The 19,015-nt window shown below is 50.1% G+C and overlaps 1 protein-coding gene across 1 annotated transcript in view; it reads right to left on the reverse strand.

The window, feature by feature from the left end:
• Positions 1-19,015, reverse strand: part of DNAH9 (dynein axonemal heavy chain 9) — a 332,337-nt gene that overhangs the window by 305,695 nt on the left and 7,627 nt on the right. The window contains exons 2-6 of the mRNA XM_039231630.1: positions 16,245-16,441; positions 13,915-14,073; positions 12,748-12,878; positions 7,934-8,145; positions 6,119-6,352 (exon numbers count right to left, since the gene is read on the reverse strand). Of these exons, the coding sequence (XP_039087561.1) occupies positions 6,119-6,352; positions 7,934-8,145; positions 12,748-12,878; positions 13,915-14,073; positions 16,245-16,441 (933 nt within the window). The remainder of the gene's footprint in view (positions 1-6,118; positions 6,353-7,933; positions 8,146-12,747; positions 12,879-13,914; positions 14,074-16,244; positions 16,442-19,015) is intronic.

Raw genomic sequence — 19,015 nt, forward strand, 5'->3', positions numbered from 1 at the left:
CCACATGCTCTGGCATGGCCGTCAGCGAGCAGCTCAGTCAGGGAGGAGAGACGGGAAGAACCAGCAGAGGAAAGGAAGATGTCACCCAGACCGGGGGGCGTCTTGCCTCTGCTGGTAGGAAATGGCGCAGCCTAAACACGTTTCGACTTTATATACCAGCAGGAAAACAGAAAACAATTTGGTTTAAATGAAATCGACTTGGATGGTCATTCGTGTCATTCGACAATTGGGGCAGTGGGGGAAACGTGCGCGTGCTGTGCAACGCCATCTGGGGACCCATCTTTCGGAATCCCGTGGAAGTCAATTTCAAGTTTTGGGACCACGCTCTGCACCCATGTTGAAAGACAGATGGATCTGGGTATGTTTGATCACATTGGAAAAAACCAGATGGTCATTTCGTCGTACTGTCTTGTTCTCAGGAATACTTGAAGCACGTGCTTGGGCCCCAGAGGTACCACTGTACCTTCAGCCCCTGGAAGGGTCCTAGACGCTGAAGAAATTTTTGTGGGATGAAAAAACACGTGATCTTTAAATCTGCACTTAGCTACATTGCCTCTAGGAGAAGGTGACAGGTCAGCCGAGAATCTACGAATCAGAAACTCAGGAGCAATCGGAGAAAATAAGGGGGGGGGGAGAGGAGAGCAGGGGTGTCTGGGTAGTTCAGAGGGCCTGACTCTTGATTTCAGCTCTGGTCATGATCTCACGGTTCATAGGTTCAAGCCCTGCCCTGGGCTCTGTGCTGACGGCATGGAGCCTGCTTGGGATTCGCTCTCTCCTTCTCTCTGCTCCTCTCCCACTTGCTCTTTCTCTCTCTCTCCTTCAAAATAAATAAACTTTAAAAAGAAAGATTAGAGCATGACATAGCAAGACAGAACTGTGCCTTTAAATGTTTGAAGGGCCTTGGTCAAGCAGGAGGCAGAACCTAGCCTGGACCTACCCTGAGGGCAGAAATAAGGCAAATGAGTGAACAGGACAAAAAAGCAGATTTGGCCTCAACTCGTGGGTTGAACCTATAAAATGACTTGAACTTGGCCATTTTGGCAATTTCACATGATGCCCCTTCATGAAACAGAACAGTCTAATGCCTAGGAATGGCTGCCTGTAGAATGGAATGCTAGGAGAGGTAGTGAGCTCTCCACCACAGCATGGATTTTAGTAGAGGTTTAAGATCAGAGGTGTTGTAGACAGGATTCCAGAATCGGGTGGAAAACCGTCTCCCAACTGTGGAAACTGATTCATTGTAACGATGGTTTCCACATCTTTCATTCCTAAAATATTTGACCGTAAGTCCTTTTCGTTATTTAGAAGTCCTCATGAAAAGGTAAAAGGCAACTTAAACCAAAATGAAGCTTAAATAATGTTTTCAAAATGCCCATTTTCATTCATCCCACCAGTACACACATGAAATCCACTGTGCTCTATACTGGCTGAAAACGTCAACCACAGGGATGCTTCAGGCACCGTGGAAAGAGCTTAGGACCCAGGACCCAAAGTCCCCGGGGCCACACAACCCTGGTCTGCCATTTCCTAGCTGCCCGGCTTAAAGCAAGACCCTAAATGGGGTGCCCGGGTGGCTTAGTCAGCTAAGCGTCCGACTTTCGCTCAGGTCATGATCTCGCGGTTCGTGGGTTCGAGCCCCGCGTCGGGCTCTGTGCTGACTGCCAGCTCAGAGCCTGGAGCCTGTTTCAGAGTCTGTGACTCCCTCTCTCTCTCTGACCCTCCCCTGCTCACGCTGTCTCTCTCTCTCCTAGAAATTAAAAAAAAAAAAAAAAGCAAGACCCTAAATAAGCCTCACGTGTTCCTAACCTGCAAGAGAGTTCAATGTGCCTGACGAGCTGTGGTTACACAGGAAGTGCCTCGGAGCACCTTCCATCCACAGAGGCCACTGTCATGAATTACCATCACGCTGGTGTCATTAGATCGGGTTGGTGGGTAAGAGATGTCTAATGACCGATGGACTGCTGCGCCCTCACAGCCAGATCCCAAAAAGAGCGCAGGGTCCCAGACGGCCGACTGATATACTGGGTCCTATTCTTAGGGACAACGGAGCAACCTTTAAGGGGGTGCGGGGGGGGGCTTCCGTTGGTGCCCTGGCGTCCAAGGCGGGGATAATGGCCATCCCCACACGCACAAGCCTGCTCTCGGCCGAGAGGTCGCACCACCCGTCTTAAAAGAAATGTCTTCAGAATTCATTAAGGGAGAGCACAAAGCAGGCAATCAGAGAGGAGAATCTCAAAAGGTCGTCGGGAAAAGGACTGTTTTTCTTTACCTTTCGAACGGTGGCCGACCTTCTGCAGCTAATGGTCTCCTGCGTGGCCACATGCCCGGAGCGGGGCTGAGAGGGAGGCCGCCCCAATTAGGCCCGGAATGAAGGAGGCAGCAGACCGGCCACAGATGGGGGAAGGAGGGAAGGGAATGCGGTGCATATTAGGTCAGCTGATTACCTCTCTCCCTGCTAATCACCTCGCATCAAGCCTCAGCAGGAAATCATTTTGTCTCCAAGTGAATCCCAGCTTTACAGCAATTTTATAATGAAAGAAATGAGGGTTCTCTCCAAGCTGCTCAGGGCAGTGTTTGTAGGCAAGAAGCTGCAGGCAGAAACAAGATCGGGAAGCGGGGGCGATGGGGGAGCGACGGGAGGGGGGGTGGTCTGCAGCACCTACGTACTACAGGACAAAAATGAGCTCCATGTGGGGTATGTGTGTGTGGGGGGGTGTATGCACATGGGTGTGTGTAGGGGTGTGTTGTGGGGTGCGTGCAGTGTATGCACGTGATGTGGGTGTGTGTGAGGTGTGCATCCACATGGTGTGTGTGAGCATGTGCGGTGTGCTTGCACATGGTGTGCGTGTGCACGGGAGCGTGTGGGCACACGCGTGTGCACTGGTGCAGCAAGCAGGAAGGCGGGGTGAGGGAGGGAATCAGGAGGCAGCTGCAGCCGTCTTCTTCCCTGTGACTTTGGACTGTTCGAGTCGCAAAGATTTTATGTACTTCTGGGAGTCCTTCAGTGAGTCATAAAGTCAAACAGGCCCCCTCGTAGAAGGGGGGGTTATATTTTACCCCAATGCTTCAGTTGGGGAAAAAAAAAGACCTAAGAAGCAGGTGGTAGAAAGAGGGTGTAAAAAGGCAGACTCAGGTGTGTGAGGGCAGAAGGAAAGCACAAAGCCCTGGGCTCAGGGAGGCAGGACGGAGGGACACAGACCTTTTGATCTTCCCCAGGAGATTCACAATTTTGGTGGAAACAGAGCCCGCCCCCGGCTACGAACCGCAGCCCAGCCCCCCCTACCCCCCAGCTGCGTGATCCTGGGCCGGCGAATTTCTGCATCACACTTAGTGAGGGCATCGTTACCTAAGTTCTTGCAGAATGTAGGCTGCAGCCCGAAGCAGGGGGCAGGCTCTTGAAACAGGTTTGGTCTTTGTTTTCCTATCCTTCCTTTCCTTCCCCGAGGGTTGGTTCCATCAGAGATTAGCTGAGATGGGGAGGAGGAGGAAGGCGGTGGTTCCCTAGGAACCCAATCACTCTGCACCGCTCTGCGCACGGAGCCCTGCTCAGCCTCACAGGGCCTCCTGACCGGCAGCCCCCTCCTCGCCCTGCCCCCGTTTTTTGCTCTGGCAGGAGCCCAGAGGGAAGAGTCCATCTGCACAATAAAACTTTCTTGTGCAAAAGAGGGAGGGAGGGATGGAGAGCAATACAAATCAGAGGGGAAAAATATCCAAGGGAACCAGAGATTAAAAACTGGCCCTTTTACAACATAACGCTGGATGTGAGCACGCAGAAGGGTAAAGGTGTTCGTGTCATTTTATTAACTTGGCTGCATGCATTTATTAATTGCAGCCACCCACATCTCGGTGGCCGCATTATTAGAACGGCAAGATGAACACGGTGAGGTTCATGCTAATTCTTGCTGGAGAGAAGCAGATTAATCCCATTTCAAACAGGCATTGATCACAGAGGTACACGGAATGTTAACTAAAGGGCCACATGGAATATGCTCCCAGAAGATCAATAGCCCGTGTCCTCTGCGCTGAGTAGGGAGGCGATGAGGGAGCCGGAGGGCACGGAGATGAGTCAGAGCCAATGTTTGGGAGATGAAACGTGGAGGAAGGGAGGAAACCTAGCCTGGGGGAAGGAGGCAGCCTGGGTACTAGGAAGATCACAGAAATGCAGGGTGAACAATGAGGTAGGAAAACAGAAAAGGAAGGGAGGGAGAGAGAGAAAGAGAAAGAAAGGAGGGGGAAAGAAAGAAAGAAAGAAAGAAAGAAAGATGGAAAGAAAGAAGGAAAGAGAAAAAGAACGTAACGAAAAGAAAGAGGAAGGAAGGAAGGGAAACAGAAAAAGAAAGAAAGGACAGAAAAGAAGGGGACGGGTAGAAAGGGAACGAAGAAGAAACGCAGCAGAGAAAAGAACCGGTGGGGACTGACCTAAAGGAAGGCTGAGGAGTAAGGCAGCGCGAAGGACAGGAAACTTAAGAGAGGAAGCCTCAGAAAGGCAGAGAATGGTGACATTCAAGCCATCCCCTAATTAAATTGGGGCAACTGCTTTTTATGCATCGGTGCCCTTGATTCGGAGAGAAAGAGCAGCATGTGAGCACTCTGGTGAGGGTAATGACTCTGGGGAGATCGGTGGCCATCACTGCTTGTATTTACTGCATACACCCCGCAGATTAGATGCCCTAATGTTAGAATAGCTGTCTATATGCAAAGTCACATTATTAGCATGTGTGCACAGGGCCTGAGGCCCCAGGGGCTGCAGGGAGCCGTACTGCCTGTCACCTGGGCTCAAGCAGGGAGGGAGCTAGAGAGAGGAGGGGGCGATAAAGCCAGATGTGGATTATCTGCAGTCTCCACGGTCCGGTGAAGCCTTTAGGGTGAGCCTTTCGCAAGATCTAGCTTCTGGTTTTCTCTCTCTCTATGCCCTTCCCCTTCGTCTTTCCCTGGAGATTTCCTACTCCAGTTTCGAAACGTACTTCCTCCTGTGTTGCCCACATTCTCAGAGCCCCCTCTGGGTTCGGGAGTTCTCTTTCCTGCTCCCTGGAACACTCCGATTTCACTTCTTTCGTGGCATTTAATACACCTCAATGACATTCCCAGATTCTGTGTCTTTCTGTCCCTGGGTCTCCTCCATCAGTCTGTCTGTCTTCTCCTGAGCTATGGCTGCGGGTCTACGGGATCCTTGTAGACAAAGCCATCTTCCGGTCACCATCATATCCCCAGTTCGCAGCTCAGTGCCTGGTGCCCCAAATGCTTTCTCAATTGGAATGAGCGTTCAATCTCTTATACTTGTTATCCTACAGACTGTACGGTGCCACTCATCACAACCTCTTCCCAGCCTATCCCTCCTCCTGCCCCCCGCATCCCAAATCTGTGCGGATCGCAGCTGGAAGCATGATTCAACTCCCTCTTGGTTCCCTTGGCCAGTGTCCTAATCTTGATCTTGACCCTGAATTCCGCAAATAAGTATGTATTGCATTTGATGGCACCCATTGCACAGTTCAGTCAGCAAATATCGAGCTATCAAGTGTGAAAACACCTGCTAACCACATTAAATTCTGAGATGAAAACAATCAAAAGAAAATGCCTCCTGTTTTCTCACCCTGGCCCTTAAACTAACATTCACATTAGCTTTTAAGTCATTGCCAGGGTGATGGGGGAGGGCAAGGGGGTGGAGCCACAACTTTCAGCCAAAAGTCCTGAATGTTTTGTGCAGGGATTCGATAGTCTCATGGTTCTGGGAGCCACATGGAGGGTGGGAGCGTGAAGGAGAAGTTCAAAGGAGTGGATTTATGAGCATGGCCAACTACATCTAGATCAGTTCAGTTGCATTTTGCATGTGGGATTTCTAGCTAGAGTTTATTTGAAACAAAGTTTGAAGATTATGGGTAATTTGAAAACCAACTCAATTAGTTGGCCTCCTCCCCAAATGCGTCTATGATCAGAATTTCCTAAACTTCAAACAGAACCACCATTCCATGAAAACATCAAGCCAAATACTTATTGCATCTTATCATGGGTTCCTCTAACCAACGGAGGATTGGCCACCATTTTCCTACTCTGATTTTGGATCCCTGGATTGCTCACTCCTGTGTGGAGCTGGGAGCCTGACGTGAACAAAGACACTCACCTGCACGGTGAGCAGTCTCCCCAGGAAGCCATCCAGTTGCACGAAGACCAAAGACGACTGGAAATCCCACTCCTTGACTTCCTGGTTCTCTTTGAAGTAAGTATGGAGATTCTCTCTTCTGTCCTGAAACGTCTGCTTGAAGAAGTTCAGTGTGTCCATGACCACTCGCAGTTTCCTCTGACTTTCTTCCACCTCACTTCTCAGGAGGCCTTCTGGGCCGAGATAATTAGAGGCCTGGAATGCAAACAGATATTTGTCGCGAAGCCTGCATGGGTGCAGGACACGCTAGTTTTAGTCTGTCTTTCAACTCTGATCTGCGTAACTGCCCAAGCAGTACTTTCCAGACGCATACTAAAGGAAACCTCTGACCCCATCCTCCGTTCCATGGGTGGACTTGGGCCTGGGCTCAAGCAAAACCATCCAAGATTGGCTAGAGGACAGGCAGGTGCGCAAAGGCGCCACGGGGAACTTCCGTCGAGCCAGCTTGGGCCGGGGAAGGTGCTCTCTCCCAGCGGGACTCTCTTGTGACTAGTTGGCTTTCTATAGTATAGTAATTCAAAGGCAAGAATTCTTTGAACCATAAGTATTCCCCTGTCTCCAAGGGCCTTGACCCTGGAAAGCTGTGAAGCTGAAGCTGTAAGACTGCTGCCTTCACCACCACAGGGCGCGTCAAAATTAACCGTGTCCTGGTTTCGTTACCTGAGCCCTTTTTGTCCACCAGCCTTATCCTGAACCTTTGAAGTACACGAACCAGTAAGTTATGCTAGTTGTTTTGTTGATGCTCATTTGGATTGGGCTTTCTCATGGTTTCAACCGAAGAGTCCTGGCTTATGAAAACGCTGTGAGGGAAGGGCGCTGGCCTTGGAGTCAAACAACTGACTTCTGGTCTTGGATTGGGTCACCATTGGGAACTCGGCTGACCTCCTTGAGACTTAGCTCACATCTTTAAATATTAATGGGAAATTAATAAGGCCCTCCCTGCCCATCTCATGGGGTTCATCTGAAAATGGCTAAGGTCTTGGCTGTCAGCACCTGGCAGGCTGCAGTGTACTCCATGGATGTTAGTTGTTACTGGTTACTCTTTATACGTGTTCATTGTTTTCTCAGGGTCACAGCTCCTTAGAGGTAACAGAAGCCAAATTGCGGGACAGATCACCCAAGCTTCATTAAGGCCCCTTGTTCTGTTTACAGACAGACTCCTGAGGTTTAGGCTGTGCTGGCTGATGTTCTGAGAGTCCCTGAGGAGGAGGAGGGTGGAATGTGTGGCCCAAGAAGCTCTTTCTCTATAGCTCCTGGGCCCTGAGTTCATAGCATGTGCAGGGCATGAGCACGTTGGATGCGGCCAGCCAGCTGCCCTTTGAGACAGGTCTTCTGCTTTTTCCCATTGCACGGTGGGAAAAGTGAGGCCCAGAGCAGGTAAGTAACTTGCCCGGGCACACACAGCTAACTCCTGGTGGTGCAGAATTAGTCACAAGGACGCCTGGCTCTCGAGGCAGCATTCTTAACTCTTGGGCTTCCCCATCGACCATGGGCACTGAGCACTAAGGAGGTCAAGACTCACCGCGCCTGCCGTTTGCCTGACCCCAGGACTTGGGCAGAGGGGACAGGAAGACTGGCCTTCCCAAGTATTCCAGCGCTACTGAGAACACCTTTGTGAGTTATTGGCGGTGATAGTAAAATAATTTAAGCGTGAGACTCCTTTGGGCGAGAAGGATTTCCCCTCCCTGAAGGAAATGCGTCCTTTCCTCTTCCCCATGACACAGTGCCAGCCAGCCCCTGGCGAGGGGAGGGCATCAGGGCCCCCGGGTGGCTAACCTGCTGGATGAGGAGGTTGCAGATTTCCTGGAGCAGCACCATGAGCCGCCCTGGGGAGGAGTAGGACTCGCACGTGGCCCAGATCAGACACACCACGTGGAGCAGAGGTGGTAGCCGCGGCTTCACCTCGGGAAACTCCAGGCTCTCGAGGATCTCCAGGTGGCGGGAGAGTGGCATCAGGTGTGTCCGGATGTCTTGCGCCTCCGTCAGAGCTGGAAGGAATGGGAGATGGTCACCTTCCCTGCTTGGGGCTCACGCCCACTGAGTGCAGCCCTGGTGCCTGGAATGGAAAGTTCCGGGGAGCGGTGGCTGCCATCTCTTCCTAAACTAGGGGGAGAGCAGAGGAAGCTGGTCCCCAAAAACTTTCTAGCTCTTTTCTAAGTTTTTATTATTTTTTAAAATTTATTTTGGGAGGGATCGAGCACACGTGGGGGAGGGGCAGAGAGAGAGGGAGACAGAGAGAATCCCAAGCCGGCTCTGCGCTGTCAGCGCAGAGCCCGACATGGGGCTCAGGCTCACAAACCACAAGATCATGACCTGAGCTGAAATCAAGGGTCGGACGCTTAACTGAAATGAGCTGCCCAGGCGCCCCAAGCTTTCCAGCTCTTATGAGGAAACACTGAAGCCTGAAATAATGGTCTGAAGAGTCTCTTACAAGAGTCCTTTATCTGGACACCTGCTGGCCCCAGTCTGGTGCCCTGTGTGGAGAAGATGCTTTGCTGCTATGTCCGTCCCATGAAAGGTAATGCCTCTGTTAACATTTCGCCAATAAAGCATCTCACTGAGCCCTTCCCGAGGGGGAGGCATGGGGACGAGACAAATAGTGCCGACTGATGGTAGCAAGGTTCTGCTGGATTTCAAAGCCGGGAAACTCTCCCCACCACTTCCTTTGAACACAGGCAAGGAGAGAGGGATGCTTTCCTTAGTCACCGTGTGGTGACTGAGAGGCGGGGAAAGTAGGAAACCCAGTGGGTAGGGGACTAATTCTGCATATCAGCACAGAGGAAGTGCCAAAGCCCATTGAGCAAACTGCCCTTGGAAGGGCCATCTGTAAAGGCTGCTTCTCTCCTGGGCAGGTAATCAGGAGCCATCACAAGTGACCACATGGTCTTAGGTTATCTTACAAGCTCTGCGTTTACCCTAAGGAAACTCAAGATATATACTGTATAGGGAAGGTTCAGGGTGCCAGGCACTGATCTGTTCATTAGACATATACCATCTCAGAGCGGACCCTGGGTTGGAGCTTTATCATGCTCCCTTTACGAGGGAAGAAATTAAGACCTCCATACCGTGCCTAGGGTCTTCTTCCCATGATTATAGCTGAACAAAAGCAAGATCACCCCAGGTTTGCGGAGCTGAACCCTGGCTTGATGGCCATGGGGCTCATCCCCCCAGGAGTGTGTGATGCGTGTACATTTGCACTTTATGTCCCCAGTGGGAAGTCGTGTGTGAACTGAATGGGCTGAAAGTCAGTATCACAGTAAGCTGATGGGAGGGGTTGGTGAGAACATCAAAACCACCATGGGGGTGGGGGAGACGTGGCCCCAGCGGCCATGTTAATGGACATGTGCCTTAGCTTTCAGACACATGGGGAGAGAAAAGGCTAGGGCATAGGGTCAGAGAAGCTTTCTCTCTATGATACCTTCCAAAAAAAAAAAAAAAAAAAGGCAAACTCTCCTTTAATCATATAAATAGGCATTCCCCTGATTTTTAAGAGCATGGTACTTGAGGGTTGGCTCATCCAGTCCAGGGTGTGGTCACGACTTAGCTCACAAGGCAGATGAAGAAGGGAAATGAACAAAGCTGGGCTAAATATAAGCAACCGGTTGCACAGGGTTTGCCCGGTGGTTTACTGGTCAGTCGTCAACAACAGGCTCTTCCGGGATCAAAGCCTTTATTACGTGTGGCACTGCCCATTTCCATGGCACAGACACTGCGGACCTTCCTAGCACGTCTGATTTCAAGCTACCAACTCGACTTCTCTGAGTGTTGGGAGGGGGAGTTTTGAAAAGATTTGCAGACAGCAGTTTCTCAAAACCCCGGTGGCCAGTCCCACTTGGCTCCAGGCCACCTCTGGACGCTGACCTGCACACCCACAAAGAGCTGGACAGGCAACCAGGCTGTACTATGCCAATCCTACCCCCTACTGGCCAGAGATGAAAACGCTCCTACAGGGACCTGTTGTCTTCTGTTGCCCAAGGTTTTCTTCCACTGCTGACAGCCTTGTTCCCACACTGTTTCCTCCATCCTTCTAATTCCCCTTTTACTTTGCGTCATTTTCCAATTTGTGCCTACTGATCCAGGAATATTTCTCTTCCTCTCCCTCTCTTCAGTCCACCAGTGAGCCCAAGAACTACCGTGCTTCATGCCCAAGACAAATAGCATTAATAGTGGGTCTCTCTTTAGGTTCAAAAAAGACAGATGCTCTTTGGGGCACCTGGGTGGCTCAGTCACTGCTTGAGCATCTGACTTGGGTTCAGGTCATGATCTCACAGCTTGTGAGTTCGAGCTCCGTGTCAGGCTCTGCGCTGACAGCTCGGAGCCTGGAGCCTGCTTTGGATTCTGTGTCTCCCCCCCTCTCTCTCTGCCCCTCTCCCACTCACTCTGTCTCTCTCTCATAAATAAATAAAAACATTATAAAAATTTTTAAAAACAGAAAAATGCTCTGAATTAAATCAGAAATGGGAAAATCAATTGCCAGCCTCCAAAATCTTTAAAAGAAAATTTTAAGATTTTATTTTTTTTAATTTTTAATATTTACTTACTTTTGAGAGAAAGAGACAGAGAGAGACAGAGTGCAAGTGGGGAGTGGAGAACAGAAAGAAAGAGAATCTGAACCAGGCTCCAGGCTCCCAGCTGTCAGCACAGAGCCCAATACGGGCTCAAACCCACAAACTGGGAGATCATGATCTGAGCTGAAGTCCGATGCTTAGCCAACTGAGCCACCCAGGCGCCCCTAAAGATTTTATCTTTAAGTATTCTCTACACCCAACATGAGGCTCGAGCTCGCAACCCCTAGATCTAGAGTCAGGCTCTACTGAAGGAGCCAGCCAGGAACCCCCTAAAATCTCTGTATTCTCAGAAGACCCCATCGAAATTTCTGACCAAGGCTTTGCCTAACTCCTATCATCAAAGTTCCTTTTCTTGCATCATCAGAACTGAGTTACACACGTTTCAAGGATTTCTAATTTTACTGTTGTGTTTATCCGTTATGACGATGATGCAATTGTTTTCTCTCCTTTCTTCTCTTTGCCAGCATCTACTCTACTGCAAAGAGCTTTCGGAAGCCCGCCCGGGAAGCCAGATCTTTTATAACTGTTAATCAAGCAGAATGATTATAGCCTATTAATCTATTAATGTGCAAAATATATTTGGGGCTCTAAATAACGCACTCGTAAATACACTTTTACCGCGTGTCGTTTCGGAGCCCCGAACATCAGTCATTTGCAGGTCTCCTTTATGACAGCTGTCATGCCTGCACACAACCTGTAATATTACTTACTTAGCGCTTTTCAAGAAGTTGACTCACATTTTAACCGAAATAAAATATAAAATGAAAACTGAATCACTACCACGGGTGGAAAACTGGCATCGCTTGCCGAAACCAGTTGCCCTTTAGCACAGTTTTAAACATGCCTGTGCCTCCATCTCCCACAAGTACCCCGGTGGCGGCACACACCCACTTTTGGGGACACCCGGCCGGTGTGAACTACATATAAACTGGGAACAACAGCTGGGCTCCTCTGGGACACAAAACCTCTCAGCGAAGCAATCTCTGGGGGCCCCGAGAGGGATCTCATTCCAAGCCAGCTTCACGTGCTGGCAGAGTGATGTCCGTGATCATATTTTAGGGTCCCAAAGGACCTCAAAGACTAGCCACTTATGGCCGCTCTCCTCTGCTATTTAGCACATGTCAGGCACCCCGCCACTGGGACCTTTATTCCTTGAGCCGAGGGGTTTCCAAACCCCACGCTGTGGGGACAAGATGGGGGAAGGGGTGGGCCAATGGGCTCTGGACACAAGATGCTTCCCTCTTTAACAGAGCAAATGTAGCTTGGCTAGTATTACATTGTGGACTTACCCAGAAGATTGTACTTGAAGAGTTCTGATAGAGGAAAAAAGGGTTTGAAAAATCACTGCTTGGATTAAGCTTAAATCACATGAAATTACAAACACCTTCCAAAGCACGCTCTGCCCTACGATGCTGAAGCTCTAGCTGGAGGAGGTCTGATGGGAGGGAGGAAAGGAGACCGTGTACAGACGGGTGAAAAGGGAGCCCTGAAAAACCTTTACCTGCTTCTAATTATAGACCTGGCTAACTTTGCAATTTTGACAGGGGCTCATCTTGTCTGGGGCTCCAATGGCCAGTCCTGTCCAACAGCAGGCACAGAAAAAAGCTCCAGAAATGGAGCTAGAAATGGAACAGAGACTTCTTCCAAGGAGCTAGGGGCGGAGGGCCTTGGAATCCAGAGGTGAGAGATCGCGGCATGCACGTGCACAGGGCAGCATGGTCAACAAAGTACTTTCCACCCATGTTATCCCCGGTTGGCACGGGGAAGCATTCACGGGAAGTGTGGGCACCATAACCGCGGTACGCGGTAAAGCTCAGAGAGGCTAGGTGACTTTGCCAAGGTCACAGAGCTTTGGCGATGCAAACAGAGCACAAGGTAGCTGCTTTCCTGCTTCTAGACTTGGCATTGTCACCGAGCCAGAACCCGTGCCAGGTTGGAGGGTTTTAAAGACTGGAAAATCACAGAGAGAGAAGGCGATTCTGCACCAACTAGGAGAGGACACTCCATACTCGCGGTCCTCACCTGCTGCGACGTCCCTGCACATGGCTTGGAAAGCGGGGAAGTAGCTGCTCTGCAGTTTGTCCAGGAGCCTGGCCAGGCCCCTCACCTTTATCATTCTCAGTTGGCTATGAATGTGTTCCAGATCCTCAGCCCTGCAACACCGTGGAGAAGGGTGAGTCCCAGCGGACGTCGGGAAGCACAAGTCACACTGTGGTGCCCAACCCTCGGACAGGGCACAGGGACGGGCTCCAGCCCCGCAGAGCGGGGCATCTGTTCCTGGAACAGCGAGGGCAAAAACCTGGGTCGGGGACACAGGTTCAAAGGGGCAGCTCTGAGAGGTAAGAGAGGCGAACACTGCTGTGACCATCTGGTGGCTCAGGAGCCCGGCAGCTGGAGGTCATTAGCTCTGGCCGTAAGGTTTGGAAGGTGGGGTGCGGGAGGTGTTGTCAGAACACGGCCACCCGAGAAGGGCCCCTCAGCAGGTCAGAGGAATGGTCAGAGACGACGCAAGGGGATGGGGCATCTCAGCGTGGCACACGGAGGGCTGGAGCCCTACGGGCATGTCTGGTCCCATGACAGGGACTCTGTGTCCAGTGCGAGCACAGGGAAGTCTGCCTCGCACATCTGTCTCCTTTTCAGTGAAGGATTAATCATCTCAGCGATAAACAGAAGCAAGGAAACAGGGGAGTCTGAGAGGGAGGGGCAGGAGCTATAGTCATGTGTTTCTAGAATCCCTCGGGGCCGGGACAGCGTGGACGATGGGATTTCCAGCCTTCCTGATGACGGCCTGGGTCCTAGGAAGGCCCGATTTGCAGGCAGCCAACTGCCAACACTCCTCTCTTTCTCCAGATCTTTACACAAAATGTGTGTGTATAGCTTCGACTGTCTGAGGAGGAGGGGGGAGAGGAGTAGAAGGAAAAATATGGAAGAGAGTTCATTAATTTTACATCTGGTTGAAAGTGCCTTTGAAGAAATGCCAGCTGGTAGACGGACCACGGCTCAAGAAAGGAATGGCAGCTCTCGGAACTCAGGGAAAGTGTGTAACTTCCAGTGCTTGGGACACCTGTGTTGACCCAACCAGTGATGAGAAGCAGCTGGCGTGGGACCAGACTGGGTGGCTGCCCCTTCCCCCCAGGCCATTATCCTCGGTAAGACATCCACGCCCCCCGGATTCCAGCATGTACATACCTGCTCTTCCAGAAGTCCAATTCCACTTTAGGGGTGGGGTTCTCCCTTTGTAGGAAGGGCTGGGAAGACTCTCTCCTGAGCACCGCCTGGACCTGGCGACTCCACTGGATCACGGCAGACTCCACGGCGTAGATGACTGACTTCTCCGTGCAATCCCAGCTGTGAAAGACACAGTGGCTCTCCCAGGATACTGGAAATAACTCCGGGTGTCCCCAAACCAGAATTCCAAGTCTCTTAAAAATAGGTGGGGGCAGAGCCTGAGTGGCTCAGTTGGTTGAGCCTCCGACTTCAGCTCAGGTCATGATCTTACGGTTCGTGGGTTCGAGCCCCACATCGGGCTCTGTGCAGATAGCTCGGAGCCTGGAGCCTGCTTGGGATTCTGTGTCTCCCCGTCTCGGCCCCTCCCATGCTCATGCTCTGTCTCTCAATAATAAATAAACGTTAAAAGAGATGTAAAACAATAGGTGGGAAATTCCACCTAGGCCAGGCATTCTTAACCTCTGTTGGGTGACAGACTCTGATCTGCGGTCAATAAAAAAATACAGACAAAATGCTTAGGTGTGCATGCGCACACAATTATTCAAGGTTGGGAGTTTCCCTATACCCTGAAGATGGGTTTAAGAACTCTGAATCCCAGCGAGCCTTTCTATCAGTGCAGGATTACACTGGACAGAAGCTATTTGGCTGAGTATCCACCCCTTGCTTGAGTACCTCCAACGTCGGCAAGTTCCCTACTTGACAAAGCAGTGCAATCCTTGGTAGATCAGCCCGTCCTGGGAGGAAGTCGGTCTCTACACTGAACCCTGAACCGTATCTCTCTCTCTGCCAGTTTCCGCAGTTGACCTTGGCTCTGACTTCTGCAGCAAGAGGAGGCTCTGCCTTCCTCCACGAGGAAGGGCATCAACCATCTGAACACCACAGGCAATTTCATGTTGAGCCCCCATTCCCCCTCCTACACCTTTTCGAAAATGAGTAAGTGAGGAAAGAGATTTAAACATCCGGAACACAGCTTTCACAGACAGCTGCTCATGCCAAGAACCCAGGACATAAGCGACACAGAAAGAGAATCTACCACCTGCGTGTTCATGCCAGAAACCCATCTTTGCTTATTTTAATTAAATTCGTATTTGCTGAGCAATGATATGTCGCAAATGATTAGAGAAGGTATTGAAAGGAGAAGATACTCACCTCCCTGAAATGTGATCCAGCCTTTTGGGAAATTATCAAATTTGAACAAAGCGAGACAAACCCAGCAATGATTATACACACACACACACACACACACACACACACACTTACCCACAGAGATACACACAGAATGTTATTATGTTAAAGTATAAAAAGGAACAGGGAAAGCGTAATTTGAATTTATTTATTTCGAAAATTGAATATTTTTATTAAGCCACATTACGTTTTCTAGTTAACTGGGAAATTGCTCCAAATTATATATGTAGCAAATTACTTCCCAATAGCAAAAGCTCATTATAAAGGACATTGGCATCCCGTGCGTTACTTAGTCTCCAGATCAAATCACAGACCCTTGAATGTACAACTCTTGACGGCAATACGTTTGCAAACTGCTGGCAATATGGGAGACGGTACTCACACAGGAAGGTGGCCTGTTGCCAGAAACGCACAGAAGTTCTGGATAGAAGATAAAAAATATATATATCATTTAGAAACCCCGGCTGGCTTAAAAGAACAAGGAAAAAGACAGTCCCCATGGGATGGAAAGAAAGCTGTCACCCGTCCAAGGAGGCGGCTGGGGATTTTCTACCCACACAAGGCTCAAGGAGATGTCAACTTCAAGTCTCAACAAAGCCAGATTTGTTTCTATTTGGGAAAAAAAAAATCCCCAAGTCCTGACCAAAGTCCCCAGCTGCCGGGGGAAGAGGGTGTGGAACCGTCACAAGAGGTACTGAGGTTGGTTCTGTGACATTATGTGCCGGGTAAACGCCGGGAAGAGGCATGTGGCCGTCGCCCGGACTGGACCTGGGGCTTTGCCAAGGGTGAGACACTGGCCTGATAAGCCAAATACTGCAATCAGTGTGGCTGCTCTCGGCCCTGAAATAATTCTCAGTGGGGGGAGAAAAATGCCACGCTGCTGTGAAAGCCTTGGGAGACTTTGGGCACAGGGAGTGAGGCAGGGATGGTAATCAGCGGAAAACACGCAGTCCGGGGATGTCGGCAAACACAGCAGACGGTGGGGCTTGTGCGCAGAGCCGGGAGGCGTGCGGAGCCGGGAACAGGAAAGCCGTACAGAAAACATTCAGATAAACCAGCATCTCGCCTGTCTCGGAGGCCCATGTGGCCAGGCTGGCGGTACTTACACGGTGTCGCTTTCGGAATCCACAGACCCCACGTTCTCGGCGCCTGCTGGAAGAGGCAGCAAAGTCTTCCCCTTCACTTTCTCCAGAATAACCAGCAGGTCGCCTTGCAGGCCGTGGGCGTGCCGCTGAACATCCTGACACACCGCATGGGGCCAGCCTTGGTGGTTCTTCTCATTGGCCAGGATGGGGAGAATCACCTGGAACAGACGTGCATGGGAAGGGAAGGCGGGAATTCTTCCGACACCTTCAGGAAAGACTATCTCAGAATGGCCCAGAAAGCCGTGCACAACCTTTTGCAGCCCCACCCCCCCATGCCGTAGGGCCTACTACTAAGATCCAACATTCTGTATTGCCTTGATAACTGGTAAAATGGGGAGGGTCTCAAGTAGCCCATCTGCAGGTGGGGTCCTTTGGTCAATCAGCCATCTCCATCAAGGGGATGGGCGCACTGGCTGCTTCATTCTGAGTAGCGGGCTTCAACCCTCTGCCAGCCAGTGGACTTCCTCAAACAAGCCAGTCCCAGCCTCACACTGAGGCTGGTGGGCACCCCACCATCTGGATCTGGCCTCCCATAGCCCCATGGGTGTTCACTGTGGCCCCAAGTACAACCCCCAAGGGTCACAGTATCCTCCTCCTCTGGGCTGTGAGTCTAGGTGACTGGTAAGCCGCCGTCAGTATCATCTGCGCAGTGCTGTGTGCTTGGCCATCCCCAGAACTCTTGGGCAGGAGCCCCTCCCTCGTGAGCAGGGTGAAAAGGAGGTGATTGAAAATGTCAAAATATAGGACGAATGAAGGTAAGGAAGCCCATCTGTCTACAGGGGTTATGACCGGGACATCTTAAAAACGTAAACCAGGTTGAGGACCTTGAATCTGTCTGTAGGGTGAACATGAGTTGGTTTTGGCCATCCTAAATAGGACTCCTCTTGTGTTGGTACTCATTTCTAGGTCCAGAGGGGGAGCTGAACAAATCTGAGCCAATGAGCGCCGGGCCAAAGTCTCGCATCTCAACTTTTTTTTTAATTTTTTTTTATTTTTATAGTTTATTTATTTTTGAGACAGAGAGAGAGACAGAGCATGAGTGGGGGAGGGAGAGAGAGAGAGAGAGACAGAGACACAGAATCTGAAACAGGCTCCAGGCTCTGAGCTGTCAGCACAGAGCTTGATATGGGGCTCGAACCCACGAACCATGAGATCATGACCTGAGCCGAAGTCGGACGCTTAACTGACTGAGCCACCCAGGCGCCCCTCGCACCTGAACTTTTTGATGAAGAGAGCTTTCTCTTTACTAGGAGTCCAGAACAATTGTGCCCATCTTGCTACCATAAGGAGCCTTAGAATAGGGTCAATATGGGGAAGAGACAGTTTATAGATGGAGAAAAGTCCATGTCCTCTGACATCATCCGAGCTCCTGAATCAAGCCACTCTAGAATTTTCTGAGCTACTTTACATGGAGATTTTGATTACTACCAACTTAAAACGTTGTAGTTGATGGAACGTACTAGGAACATCTCATGGCTAAAGGAAAGGGATGCTAGAGAGAGAGGAAAAAAACCCACAGGTGATCAGGAAATGTGATAAGGAAGTACCAAGGAAATAATGAAAATAGAAACTCATATGGTTTGTTGGGCTCTAAATTCGACCAGAAAGTCCATGTGGCTACCAAATAGGACACCTAGACGTGGCAGGTGAAATCTAAGAGGAGGACCCTTGCCTCCTTTGCCTGGAAACAATCGCTGAACTGAGAATTTTGTACAACGGCAGGTGGACAGAGAATACCAACAGATAAGATGTTACAAATCAAGTTCTACTCATTCATGTTAAGAGAGGACCCTCTTGGGGGCGCCTGAGTGGCTCAGTCCGTCGAGCATCCAACTTCGGCTTAGGTCACGATCTCACGGTTCGTGAGTTCAAACCCTGCATCAGGCTCTCTGCTATCAGCACAGAACCTGCTTCAGGTCCTCTGTCCCCCTCCTCTCTCTGCCCTCCCCTGTTCACATATACTCTCTCTCAAAAATAAACAAATATTTATTTTTTTAAAAAAAGAAAAGAAAGGACCTTTTTGGACCCAGGACAGAAGGCCTAATAGGAAAGAGAGAATGAATAGTAATATTCTTGGGATCTCAGAGGCAGGAACCATATCTCATCTGGTCTTTTTATACCCACACTCCTCTACAGGGTCTGACATATAGGAAGCACTCGGTAGAGGTTCTTGGAATAATTGAATGTATGCTGTCTGAAGAAAAAGTGGTAAGTGAGCTTGCATTGGATTTTTGAGGGCTCTGAGTGAGAGAATAATCATGAATATGAGCTTTCTCTGAAACAAAAAGCTACTCATTCATTTATTCAATGAATATTTATTAGCCATCTACTATGTGCTCGTTGTGTTCTAGGTGCTGGGAAGGTACACCAGTGAGCAAAACAGACCAGGATTCCTGATCGCATGAAGTTTAGGGGAGAGACAGTCCATAAACAAAACATTCTTCAAGAAAAAAATAATAAAGCAGGTGAGGAGGATGGGGAATGTGGGATGGAGACATTACAATGGTAAGTGGACTGACTGGTGCGGGCTTCACTGAGAAGGTTGTATTTAAAAAAAATATTTTTTTTAATGTTTTATTTATTTCTAGGAGAGAGATAGAGACAGCATGAGCAGGGGAGGGTCAGAGAGAGAGGGAGTCACAGACTGAAACAGGCTCCAGGCTCTGAGCTGGCAGTCAGCACAGAGCCCGACGCGGGGCTCGAACCCACGAACCGCGAGATCATGACCCAAG

The sequence above is a fragment of the Hyaena hyaena genome, unplaced genomic scaffold (assembly GCF_003009895.1).
Source record: "Hyaena hyaena isolate Hyena2069 unplaced genomic scaffold, ASM300989v1 scaffold_58, whole genome shotgun sequence".
Classification (NCBI taxonomy): Eukaryota; Metazoa; Chordata; class Mammalia; order Carnivora; family Hyaenidae; genus Hyaena; species Hyaena hyaena.